Genomic DNA, 13,932 nt, shown 5'->3' with positions numbered 1-13,932 from the left:
GATGTAAACCTTTATCGTTAGAGCGTGGTGCAGGACTGTACAGACAGTAGAGTGGCCATGTCTCTGCTCAGATCTGAGTCCAAATTTGATTCTGTCTGTTTGATTCTTTGCCTTTTGTCTTGTTTAATAGATGTCATCAGTGTTTGAAGCTGACATTCACTATGGACTGCACTCTCACTATTCTGTTAGATCCACTATGGACTGGACTCTCACTATTATGTTAGATTCACTATGGACTGGACTTTCACAATATTATGTTAGACCCACTCGATGTCCATTGCATCCGGTCTCTCCAAGGTTTCTCATCGTCATTCACATTGACATCCCACTGTGTTGAGTTTTTCCTTGCCCTGATGTGGACTCTGAACCGAGGATGTCGTTGTGACTTGTGCAGCCCTTTGAGACACTTGTGATTTAGAGCTATATAAATAAACATTGATTGATTGATTGATCCCGCGGGCCAGATAAAACCTGTTTGCGGGCTATACGTCTGACACCCCTGCTTAAACATAAAGGTTTTGATAATGGCACTAGTTTAAACCTGACAGACTACCGTATTACCCCAAGAAAAAGCAACCCTAAAAACGAAGAACCTTCACGTTATTTTGGGTGTGATAATACAAACAAAATCCGTCCGTTTATTGTAGATGAGCAATATACTGTTTATTATCAAATAGGTCATGGAATGGCACTATTAGCGTACGAATCCCACACAATTAACAACAATTTTTTCTGTTGTGTCCACATGATGTGTGTACGTTCACGATTGTGCGTAACATCGCGTGATCAAAACAAGAAGTTGGGCAAGCTGACGTGACGCCTTTTTCACATACAGTACAAGTGGTCATTAATGCACACAAAATCTACACGGTAAAAAAAAACACACAAACTGTCACCTACTCTCTTTCTCTTTGTCACACACACACACACACACGCACGCGCGCGCACGCACCCACACACACACGCATGCACGCACGCACACACACACACACACACACACACACACACACACACACACACACACACACACACACACACACACACACACACACACACGCACACACACACACACAAGAGTCATGTTTCTTCACGGTGACTTCTAGAGGGAGTCAACATGCTGAGCGCGGAACTCTTGAAAGTCCTCGGGGATGGTGTCTAAAAAGAAGAAGAAGAAGAAGAGATTTTCACATTTATGTTCTTAATAAGGATGTCAATCTTACAACAACTTGCGATTCGATTCAGAATCAATTCTCCATTCAAACCGATTCTGGTAATATATTATTTGGTATTGAATGCAAACTTTTCAAAACAGTTTAAAGGTTGCAAAAGCAGAAAGTAAGTATGGAAATGGCTTAAAAAAGTTTTTTTCAAAAGTTTATTCTTAAAATAATAAAATTTCAAAGTAATAAAAGCATTTACTCTTGGGATTCACTCATAAAAGTGTCAGAGGTCAGCAATAAATCATGTTATCTTAAACTTTTAAATGCTTATTATAAATCTTTGAACAAATTCAGATTAGTTTGTTGATATAACATTTTTAAGTTTTTTTATTGCCTTTTTATAAACAAAACAAAAAAACACCAAAATGCAAAATATGCAATATTTCTAAAAATAACTAACAAAGTGGAATAATTGAGGTGGGGTAATTACAACCTTGAATGGGTCAATATTTCATGGGAAGATTGATTTTGATACAGAAGTAGACAAAACAAGAGTACTCCGGTACTCTGGAATGCCCTCCCGGTAACAGTTTGTGATGCTACCTCAGTAGAAGCATTTAAGTCACACCTTAAAACTCATTTGTATACTCTAGCCTTTAAATAGACCCCCCTTTTAGACCAGTTGATCTGCCGCTTCTTTTCTTTTTCTCCTCTGTCCCCCCCTCCCTTGTGGAGGGAGTCCGGTCCGATGACCATGGATGCAGTACTGGCTGTCCAGAGTCGAGACCCAGGATGGACCGCTTGTCGGGACCCAGGATGGACCGCTCGCCTGTATCGGTTGGGGACATCTCTACTCTGCTGATCCGCCTACGCTTGAGATGGTTTCCTGTGGACGGGACTCTCGCTGCTGTCTTGGATCCGCTTTGAACTGAACTCTCGCGGCTGTGTTGGAGCCACTATGGATTGAACTTTCACAATATCATGTTAGACCCGCTCGACATCCATTGCTTTTGGTCCCCTAGAGGGGGGGGGTTGTCCACATTTGAGGTCCTCTCGAAGGTTTATCATAGTCAGCATTGTCACTGGCGTCCCACTGGATGTGAATTCTCCCTGCCCACTGGGTGTGAGTTTTCCTTGCCCTTATGTGGGTTCTTCCGAGGATGTCGTAGTCGTAGTGGATTGTGCAGCCCTTTGAGACATTTGTGATTTAGGGCTGTATAAATAAACATTGATTGATTGATTTTTACAGTGCCTACAAGGGTTGACCGGATACCAAAATGTTGCTACCGGCAGTGGTACCAAAATTTATTTAGATAATTTTTTATACTTTTCTCAACAAATCTGCTGGATCTACCGTCTATTTTATGCTGGCCTTTATTTAATTTATTGTTTATTGCTACCATGGTACATTTTTTGTCTACTTAATACCTGCATTATCTTTTCCAGCTTTTGAAACTGAACTACTGTGCGGAACAATTTCCCTTGTGGAGCAATACATTTTGTCCAAGTCTAAGTCCAAAGAGGACCACAAAAATGGCACTTTGGCTTAGTTTACCAAAAAAATCTTATGATACATAAAAAATAAGTTTCTTATTGCATTCAAATAACAATTTTGGCATTAAATATCTGCGTGAACATACTAGAAAACTTCACTTTTAGTAGTAGGTAGGCAAATAAAGGCTCCTATTTTAGCTGCTGATGTATGCAGTAACAATTGGTGTCATTTATCATTACATTATTTTGTCAAAATTATGAGGGACAAGCAGTAGAAAAATAATTATTCATCTTTTTATTCATGCATTGTTATTATCTGGTTATTTTCTGTTTTAACGTGTTGTAACTACATTTCTGGTAAAATGTAAGACGCACCTATTATTCTGTTGTTTGGATACTTTACATTAGTTTTGGGTGATACCACAAATTTGGATATCGACCCGATGTCAGGTAAGTACACGATCATATATTGGTCATATTTAAAGTCCTCATGTGTCCAGAGATGTATTTCCTGAGATTATAAACAAAAAATTAAAAACGATTTTATGATGATAAAAAACATAAATGTAATCGTTGTAATTGTTGGTACACTCGATGTCTGTTTAAACTCACACTTTTGTTTACGTTTGCGTTCAGGAGCGCTAGCTTCCTGTTAGCAATTAGCTATTGTGTCCTCCTACGGTGTGTAGTGAAGCATGTTTAGCTATTCCTCGTCCTGCAGGGATGATAGTTGTAGAAACGTACTTATTTGTCGCCATGAAGGCAAGGATTAGTGATTTAGAAGTAGCTTAAACACTAAGGAGAGACTTTAGCCGCTAGCTAGCTATTAGCTTGGATTGATTGATTTACAATTTTATTAGTAGATTACACAGTACAGTACATACTCCGTACAATTGACCACTAAATGGTAATGCCCCAATAAGTTTTACAACTAGTTTAAGTCAGGGCCCACATTAATCAATTCATGGCAGCTAGCTATGTTTTAGAGCAGTGGTTCTCAAATGGGGTTACGTGTACCCCTGGGGGTACTTGAAGGTATGCCAAGGGGTAAGTGAGATTATTTTTTAAATATTCTAAAAATAGCAACAATTCAAAAATCCTTTATAAATATATTTATTGAATAATACTTCAACAAAATATGAATGTAATGTAAAAAGAAATTCAACAACGCAATATTCAGTGTTGACAACTAGATTTTTTGTGGACATGTTCCATAAATATTGATGTTAATGATTTATTTTTTTGTGAAGAAATGTTTAGAATTAAGTTCATGAATCCAGATGGATCTCCATTACAATCCCCAAAGAGGGCACTTTAAGTTGATGATTACTTCTATGTGTAAAAATCTTTATTTATAATTGAATCACTTGTTTATTTTTCAACAAGTTTGAGTTATTTTTATATCTTTTTTCCAAATAGTTCAAGAAAGACCACTACAAATGAGCAATATTTTGCACTGTTATACAATTTAATAAATCAGAAACTGATGACATAGTGCTGTATTTTACTTCTTTTTGTCTTTTTCTTCAACCAAAAATGCTTTGCTCTGATTAGGGGGTACTTGAATTAAAAAAATGTTCACAGGGGGTACATCACTGAAAAAAGGTTGAGAACCACTGTTTTAGAGCACCGCTTGCACAACAGCCCCTTAGTGTTTATAAGTCCACTTTTATCGTTAAGTTTAAAGCAAAATTGGTCCATTCTCGCTCTTTGGTCTTCACATTGTTTCTTCTTGTAAGTGCTGTGAGTGCGTGTGTTGACTACCATGCACCGCGGCTTGTATGCTAGCATTGTCACCGTGGCGCACAACATAACGATGAAAAAAAAGTACCGGTATTTTTCAAAAGAAGTAGAGTACCGTTTTTAATTCATTAGTACCGCCGTACTTTATTAGTACCAGTTTACTGTACAACTCTGGTGCCTACTGAGCTACAATGACAGAGAAAACAGGCATATGCAGTATATGCCATCTTATATATAACTGCCCAAGATCATTTTTCATTGCATTTTAGTGCTTTAATAGAAGTTTAACTAATTTACGCTCATCAAAGCTCTGAGGAAATTGCTGATGGTTAAGAGGCGCAATTACAGCAAAACAATATTTTTTTTGTGATTCGTACAATGTTTATGGAAAATATAACACCAAGGTTACACAGTCTGTTAAAAATATCAGTTAAAAAAAAATGGGAGTCAATGGGGGCCGAAAGAGTTCTTAAGAGTAAGTGTGTATACTTTATACTTGCCAACCCTGAGACCGCCGAATCCGGGAGATGGGGGTGGTGGTTGAGGGGTGTGTGTGTGTTATTTATTTATATATATATATATATATATATATATATATATATATATATATATATATATATATATAAAAATAATCAGTTCATTAATTACTATATCTGTTCGGCCTCCGAATTCAATGGAGAAGTCTGATCTACAAAATTTGCAGGCAGCATACCCCTTCCCCTTCGAGCTGTCCTGGATTAACTGATGTTATTTTTTTCCAATCATTTTGGAACTTGTAAGCATACTTCTTCTTACTCGTTGTCGCCATATCTCTTCTTCCTTTTTCTGCTTCATCTCTGTTATGTTTTTGGACATTACTACTTGCCGTAATTTTGAAGCAACGCATGATGGGAATCTCGATGTTGTGTGTCAGTGTATTAACATGCCGGCTGGAATAAACACACGCTGAGAAATAGCTCCGTGCCTGCCTACTTTATGGCTTATAGATACACCAATGGATAACGGATACATATATGATAGTCTCCTTTTTAGGTTGTAGAGGACGCTAAAGGCAGTGCCTTTAAGGCACGCCCCGAATATTGTTGTCTGGGTGGTAATCGGGAGAAATTCGGGTGAATGGTTGCCCCGGGAAATTTTCGGCAGGGGCACTGAAATTCGGGAGTCTCCCGGGAAAATCGGGAGCGTTGGCAAGTATGACTCGAACTGGTGCCAGGTAGTAAAGTGAAGAGAGCCGAGTGGGTACCGTGGGGTAAATAAAGTGTCAATGACAAGACGACACCGTCCTTACCGTTGCAGCGGTATCTCAAATTGGACCAGATGATATTTTCTTGGGAGAAGCAGAAGACGCCAAGTCGTCCTCCCCTCATGGTCGTGTCGATGGTCACGCCAGAGTCAGCCACCAGCTCAGAACCCTCGTAGAAGCGAGCCCTAAACAGGACATGGAAGTAGATGAATTTGTGAATAACAGATTTCCCCCCGCACTGCTTTAATCAAACATTCATTTATCAGGGCGATATGAGTCAGACCACCAAGGAAATAACATATCCAATATGCTTATCCAGCTCTCAGAATGACGCACTGTCGTTGTACAAGACTGCAAAGTAAACCACAAAAATAAACCACCATATTTTTCAGACTCTAAGGCGCACTTAGAATCCTTTAATTTTCTCTGAAATTGTCCGTGTCTTATAACCCAATGTGGCTAATGCACAGATTAATTCTGGTTGTCCTTACTGACCTGGAAAATCTTTCATTTCTTACATGGTATAATAAGTGTGACTGTTGAGAGATATATGTGGCCTGTAGGCTGATGCCGGTTCAATAAATGACCCTAGCAAGTACCCGTAAGCAAGCAACAGCAATATTTGGATGTTTCATTAAGAACGGAGAACATTACGCACGGCGCTCAAAATCTGTCAACCACTTGATGGATTCTAGGCGCATTACGGCTACCGTAGTCAGACGTACTGTTCTTCAACATACGGTATTATTTTTATTATATGTCCTGGGCATGACGTTAAAGTGCATCCGGCAGTGGAGGCTCCTCTTTGGGGTCTTGGGGCACTTGGAGGTTAACCCCTTTACTACTGTTACCCCAGGTGGCAGTGAGCAAAGGCCTAGTACTTGACTGCCCCCTAGCCAGGGATACGGTGAAGACCTCAACGGCGGAGTCGGCGGAAGACGGTAAATGTATGAACAACCACAACGGCTGCAATGTCGGAATAAGGCACCCCCACATCCATGTGGGCCCAGTTATGGGGAAATAAAAAGCCAAGACCTCAACGGCGGAACAGGCGGAGGATGACTGCTAACCCTACAGAGCGTCACAACGGCTGATGAAGGCTGCAGCAGAAAAGGGTCCCCGGTCGTCTTGGACCCCATGTTACTGGACCTTGACCCGGATCTGTCAAGGATGGTGTGGTGACTGTCTGTGCACCAGTCTCCCCACGTTAAACAAAGTCACGCATCGTCATACTTGCTTCGAGTGACCGCCGATGATGATGATTATTATGGTATGTGTATAAGGACCCCATTATGGCACCTCTCAGGTGACATAATCTGACGTTTTGTTTGGCAATATTATGCAAAGGCAACTTTTCTTACCCATTCATACCTGCTGATGTGTATTTGGCATCTGCATAAGCACAGAAAATGTGCATTCATCCGCCACTGTAGTAATAATAATAATAATAAGCTCCTTCTTTTTCTGTATCTTGTTGTTGTGGAGCATTCATCTTCCGCTGTGACCATTTCTAATATAAAGTATAAACTATAAAGTACAGTTCTAACATAAAAAATTACTGGTACAACCATACTTGCCAACCTTGAGACCTCTGAATTCGGGAGATGGGGGGGTTGGCATTGGTGGTAGCGGGGGTGTATATTGTAGCGTCCCGGAAGAGTTAGTGCTGCAAGAGGTTCTGGGTATTTGTTCTGTTGTGTTACGGTGCGGATGTTCTCCCAAAATGTGTTTGTCATTCTTGTTTGGTGTGGGTTCACAGTGTGGCGCATATTTGTAACAGTGTTAAAGTTGTTTATACGGCCACCCTCAGTGTGACCTGTATGGCTGTTGACCAAGTATGCCTTCCATTCACTTATGTGTGTGTAAAAGCCGCATATATTATGTGATTGGGCCGGCACGCTGTTTGTATGGAGGAAAAGCGGACGTGACGACAGGTTGTAGAAGACGCGCTAAAAGCAGGGCCTTTAAGGCCCGCTTCCAATATTGTTGTCCGGGTGGAAATTGGGAGAAATTCGGGAGAATGGTTGCCCCGGGAGATTTTCGGGATGGCACTGAAATTCGTGAGTCTCTCGGGAAAAACAGATGAAGTGGAGCCACGTAAATAAGACCGCCAACAAAATGGTACATCCTCAAGAGACGGTCAGAAAGTGACTTGAAAACATAATTTATGTAACATTTTGACCCAAGGACTACCATTACATGTTATATAGACCACAGGGAAGTGTTTTAAATGTAGAAACAAAATCATAATATGACTCCTTTAATGGGCTTTAGTCCTTTGTGCCTTTTGTAAGAAAATAGACCTTTATAAGGCAGTGTGCCCTATGGTCTGAAAAATAGAACGTCAATCAAAACGAGGGCTTTCGAAAATAACGTGTAAACTTTTGCGACTAATCGCAAAAAAATCATCGCATAAATCATGTATTCAGCTGTGAGTCAACATGATCAGTTTGGTTTAGCAGCACCGCCATTTAAAAGCCCATGGATCCATCCATCCATCCATCCATTTTTGTACCGCTTGTCCCATCATTGCTAATTTAGCATCGCTTCGAACGCCGTCATTGTGGCAGATTTACGGCCGTATTTCTAAAACGACCGTACTATTTAAATTTATATTTTAGCTGAATCTTTTCCCTAAAGCTATAATGTCTGAAGAACATTTGTTTATTCATAGTTTTTTATTGTGTTTTGTTTACTTTTTCAATTCATGCCGAAGCGGCGTTAGTTTTGAATTGGCTTCACTTTTTTTCCCCCTTTGACATATCAACCTATTGTATTTACCTTTTTATATTAACTTTAAACATGATCTAAAATTTAAACATATGGCGACTAAACATATTGGGTTGAACTGAATTGTAACCGTCGATGTCGTCTTTTTGGTTATTGTTCATATGTCATCATTTATAGTAAATACAAATCTTTACATAACTTGTAAAATATCAACAAAACATTATTTCTTCATATCTAATTTAACTGCATTTTGTTCGTGTCTCTTATGCACACATCTACTTCTGGTTGCCAAGAGTAATATGTATAATAAACCCTTCTTTATCGTTGTCAATTGCTTTTTGGGACTGTTTGCTCAAAATTACTTTGGTCTTTTTTTAAAGTTACCGTATTTCCTTGAATTGCCGCCGGGGCGCTAATTAATTTAAAACCTCCTCTCACTCCTGCGCTTACCAAAGGCATGCGGTAAAAGTAAGCATGCGCTAATTATTTTAAAACCTCTTCTCACTCCGGCACTTACCAAAGGCATGCAGTAAAAATTTGAGTGTGATGTAAGCTTGGACCTTAAATCCTACTGAATAGCTCTTAATCTTCTTCCCTTTATACGATTTTAAATTACCGGAATTAAAATCAATGACACATTTTGAAAATGTGTCACTCGTGACGTCACGAGTTTAACCAGGTGGTAATACTAAGCATGTGCTAATTATTTTGCGACGCGAGTTTGACCCAGCAGTAATTCAAGGCAGGCGCATACTATATGCCCTGCGGCAATTCAAGGAAATACGGTAATTTAAATTATCTAAGCAAATTATTTATATAATGAGTCATCGTGATTCTTCAAATTTGTGAATAATATGCTTAGAAAAAGCAGGAAAACTGATCAATACTATCTTTAAAAGGCACATTTTATTATGATGTTGACTTTACCTGATGTATCCAACCTGCGGGCGATGCTGCAGATACCAGCGATAAGACACCTTGTCCTTCCAGCCAACGTTGCGGGGGTCCTTCCACAGCAGGCGCACCTGGTCTTGTGTGTCTCCGGTGTGCCACAGAGAGTTCCTCAAATGTTCCCCGGGGCCCGATCTTGATTTGACGGCCTGACAAAGAGAGAGAACTCGACTGGTGAATTGTCATTAAGCGGAACGTTGTTTTTGGGGCTTTTGTTTACCGATTCAAAACAATGAAAGGAAAACATAGATATCTTTGAACTCGTGGTCTCTTATGAACATTGCACTGTTGTAATAGCAGGTAAGGAGCAAAGTCGAGCCTTTAAATCAGGGATCTCGGACACGCAGACATTATCACCAGACCTATGTAAGCGTCAATATATACCTTGATGTTGCAGAAAGAAGACCATATATTTTTTTAGCCGATTTCCGAACTCTAAATAGGTGAATTTTGGCAAATTAAACAACTTTCTATTTATCGCTCTCGGAGCGATGACGTTAGAACGTGACGTCACCTAGGTAATAAAGCCGCCATTTTCTCAAACACATTACAAACACCGGGTCTCAGCTCTGTTATTTTCAGTTTTTTCGACTGTTTTCCGTACCTTGGAGACATCATGCCTCGTGGGTGTGTTGTCGGATGGTGTGACAACACTAACAGGAAGGGATTCAAGTTTCACCACTGGCCCAAAGATGCGAAAGTGGCAAGAAATTGGACGAAATTTGTTCAAAATACGAGGGTTTGGGGAAAGCCGACGAAATAGTCAGTCGTTTGTTCCGCACACTTTACCGACGAAAGCTATGCTACTACAGGGATGGCAAGATTGTGTGGATATCCTGCGACACTCAACGCAGATGCATTTCCAACGATAAAGTGAAAGAAATCTGCCGCCAGACCCACCTTGAATGTGCCGGAGTGTCTGCACATTTTACCGGCGATGCTAAGGCAGACATGGCACAGAGATGTATGGATAACCTGCAGATGCATTTCCAACGATAAAGTCAACGAAATCACAATGGTGAGTTTTGTTGATATTATTGACTTATGTGCTAATCAGACATATTTGGTCACGGCATGACTGCCAGCTAATCGATGCTAACATGCTATTTTGGCTAGCTGTATGTACATTTATAGCTATATTTGCATCCAGCGTTTCCCTACACCCACATTTATTGCCAAACAAATACTTACCAATCGACGGATTTAAGTTGATCCAGTGTCACAAGATGCGAAAGTCCAGATCGTTGGGTCTGCACATTTTACCGGCGATGCTAAGGCAGACATGGCCGAACAGCGTCAATAGCTATTCATTCGCTCAATAGCTTCAGTTTCTTCTTCAATTTCGTTTTCGCTATCTGCCTCCATACTCCAACCATCCGTTTCAATACATGCGTAATCTGTTAAATCGCTTAAACCGCTGAAATCTGAGTCTGAATCCGAGCTAATGTCGCTAAATCTTGCTGTGCTATCCGCCAATTGTTTGTATTTATATAACTGGATTACGTCACAGGAAAATGGACGGTGGCTTCACAGATAGCAAAAATCAGGCACTTTAAAGCTTTTTTTCGGGATATTCCGGGATGGGTAAAATTTTGAAAAAAACTTCGAAAAATAAAATAAGCCACTGGGAACTGATTTTTATTGGTTTTAACCCTTTTAAAATTGTGATAATGTTCCCCTTTAATATGAATGGCGTTTGACAGTGTTGTGTGCAGAGCTGAAGGAATCCACCAATCACGGTATATGAACATTGACGTCACTTGCGTGATACAAGCAGAGAAACATTTTGCCACTTTTCCACTAGACCTGCACGCGCTCTTCCTCCCTCCCTCCCTTCCTGCTCTCTCTCTCTCTCTCTTTCTCTATTTCTCTCTTGTCACTGTGTGTGTGTTTCTCTCTCGCTCCCTCCCCCAGCACTGCTGTAACAATCCGGGCCGGGGAGACGAGCGGTCCGTTAGCTTCCGATGCACTCCGCCGAAGGACCGAGCGACAATATAAAACTGTGGTGCATCGGACCCCGGCGCTGATTCCCCAACGTGAACACGTTAGTCGTGATGTTAGCCCGTTCGGGGCTTAATTGTGCTACCGTAACTGTAAACTCCACATCGAGATCCGCCCCCAACTCCCGTTGGCTCCAGACAGAGACGATTTTTGTTAATTGGGTCCAAAATGGCTCTTTCAACGTTCTAGGTTGCCTATCCCTGCGTTGGCAGAAAAGCGGCAAATGAGTGAAAGTGACAGAAACGTTGCCATGGAAAAGAGGGTTTTATTAGGTGTCTGGCTGCAGTTACACCGCGACACCTGTCCGTCAGTAATAACAGTCCCCGATAACCTGGACCAATTCAAACCGTTATTTGTTTTTTTTATTGTTTAATTTGCATTGGTTCACACGATGAACACTACATATATTTCTATATGACGCCAGATAACACTCCGGGAGCCGTCACTTTTTTGTGCTCGCTATCCCGGTACTTTCCCGGCTATTATCCTGCCGTGTTGCTGTAGGGAGGAAAACGGAATGACACACATTGCGGAAATAACATTATTCTCCTTGCATCGGCTAAATACAAATATATTCCACAACCCCAAACATGTCTTTTTCAAAGCCTGCAGTGAAGAGAAAGGTTATTGATGAGCAAAGAAAATTCCAGGAAAAGTGGGAGATGCAATATTTCTCTGTTGAGCACAGCGGCACCCCGATGTGTCTTATTTGCACAGAGAAAGTTGCAGTGCACAATTCTCATTTTGTACATATTTTGATGTTATTTTGTGTTGAAAATAAAAAATAAAGACATTTACAAATATGTTTTTTAAAAGCCTCACCCAGACTCTGCATCGAGTGGCCCCCAGATACATTGAGTTTGAGAGCCCTGTTTTAAATAGACCACTTTTTAGACCAGTTGATCTGCCGTCTCTCTTTTCTGTTCTGCCCCCCTCTCCTGCGTGGAGAGGTTATCAGATGACCACGGATCAGCCTTAATGGAGGATGCATGAGCTGTTCCAAGTCGGGACCCAGGATGGACCACTCCTTATGCATCATGTGGTGACGTCTCTGCCCTATGGTTATGGTCTCCCATATTATTAACCATGTCTACTCAGCATCTGTTGCACTCGTCACCCAGAAGGGGATCCCCACATCTGCGGCCCCCTCCAAGGGTTCTCGTTGTTCCCTTAGGGTTGAGTTTTTTGTAGCCGTGATATGGGATCTGCACAAGCCGCAACGGCCCTTTGAGACATTTGTGATTAAGGGCTATATAAGTAAACTTTGATTGATTAATTGACTGCTCAGTCAGCAAAAATGGCAAATAATAGAAAATGACGCCGACCTTGAGTTGGATTCCGGGCTCGGCCACTGCCCTGAAGGGCGTGGCCTGCCAGTACGTCTGCTCCGTCTGCTTCCACATCACCACATAGAAGGAGGACGAGTCCTGGTAGCCGAAGATGAAGCCGGCGTAGTCATCGTCCGTTACCGTGTTTACGTGGAAAGTCCCCTCAAAGTCGACGCCGCTGAACGCCGTGTAGCCTGCACAACCAAAATTGAGTTAGTTTTTATTTAAAAGCTTTAAACGTACTGAACGAAGAAATGCGGTGGGGGAACGTCTTACCCACAGCGAGACCTGGATCACTGTTCATGGTCTGAACAATTTCCATTCCCTGATGGAGGAAAAAGATGGATTTTTCATGAACTGAACATACTTAGGGTTTATTGTGGTTTGACATTTTTTGTGAGCACAGGCGTTAATTTTAGGGGACACATTCTTGCCATTGTCTTCAACTTTAATGACGTTACACATTTTTGTTGTTGTTTACAACTGAATCTACCATTATCAATTTGAGCTAATTTTTATTTTACATTTTTTTACCCATAAAACTGAACCCTAGTGGTTATTAAGCAAATGTTGTATGCATATTTATTTCTGAAAACAAACATATTTTTTAAATATTATTTTTTAAATACATTTTACCTACACAAATGATCTTTAGTGGCTACTAGGAAATGGTATTATGCATACTTATTTCTGAAACCCCGTTTTTTTCAAATACATCTTTATTAGCAAAAATTAAGAATAATGGCGATGAAGCAATTGTTATATATTCATATTTATTTCTGAAACATACATATTTTTTCATTGTTTTGATTTTATTTTCAATCGTTTTACCTACATTTCCATATTTTCACAATTTTTCTTTACAAAATGAATGTTTTTAATGTTATGTCAAATTATTTAACCAGAAAAATGTTTATACTGACTATTACAAATTTCTAAAATGGTTATTGTATTATTTTCTTCCGACATTGCGCATGTTTTTTGTCCAAATTGAATATGATTTTATATATTTATTTATACTTATTTGTAATTATTTATTTATTGCAGACTTTTCTACAAAAATTTTTATTTTATATTAAAATACTTATCCCAAAAACATTATTTTATTTACTGGTAGTTTTTTTTATATTTAAATTGTTATGGAAGATGTGCATATTTTATTAAATGTTTGTGTGTAGAGTCTTACTCTTTGAAAAAATATGCATTGCTGTTGTTTTTTGTCATGTTATATCAAATTATTTATCAAAAAAATATTTTTTGATACAGTTTTTTTTCTGGTAGT

At 39.9% G+C, this 13,932-nt stretch overlaps 1 protein-coding gene across 1 annotated transcript in view; it reads right to left on the bottom strand.

Annotated features, from left to right (window-relative positions):
• Positions 1–637: 637 nt before the first annotated feature.
• thbs4b (thrombospondin 4b) overlaps positions 638–13,932 on the bottom strand; it is a 61,590-nt gene continuing 48,295 nt past the window's right edge. The window contains exons 19-23 of the mRNA XM_061876632.1: positions 12,927–12,975; positions 12,648–12,844; positions 9,298–9,470; positions 5,686–5,825; positions 638–1,155 (exon numbers count right to left, since the gene is read on the bottom strand). Of these exons, the coding sequence (XP_061732616.1) occupies positions 1,100–1,155; positions 5,686–5,825; positions 9,298–9,470; positions 12,648–12,844; positions 12,927–12,975 (615 nt within the window). The 3' untranslated portion in view covers positions 638–1,099. The remainder of the gene's footprint in view (positions 1,156–5,685; positions 5,826–9,297; positions 9,471–12,647; positions 12,845–12,926; positions 12,976–13,932) is intronic.

Source organism: Nerophis ophidion, linkage group LG17 (genome assembly GCF_033978795.1).
Source record: "Nerophis ophidion isolate RoL-2023_Sa linkage group LG17, RoL_Noph_v1.0, whole genome shotgun sequence".
Classification (NCBI taxonomy): domain Eukaryota; kingdom Metazoa; phylum Chordata; class Actinopteri; order Syngnathiformes; family Syngnathidae; genus Nerophis; species Nerophis ophidion.
This window is presented reverse-complemented; position numbering and strand designations above follow the sequence as displayed.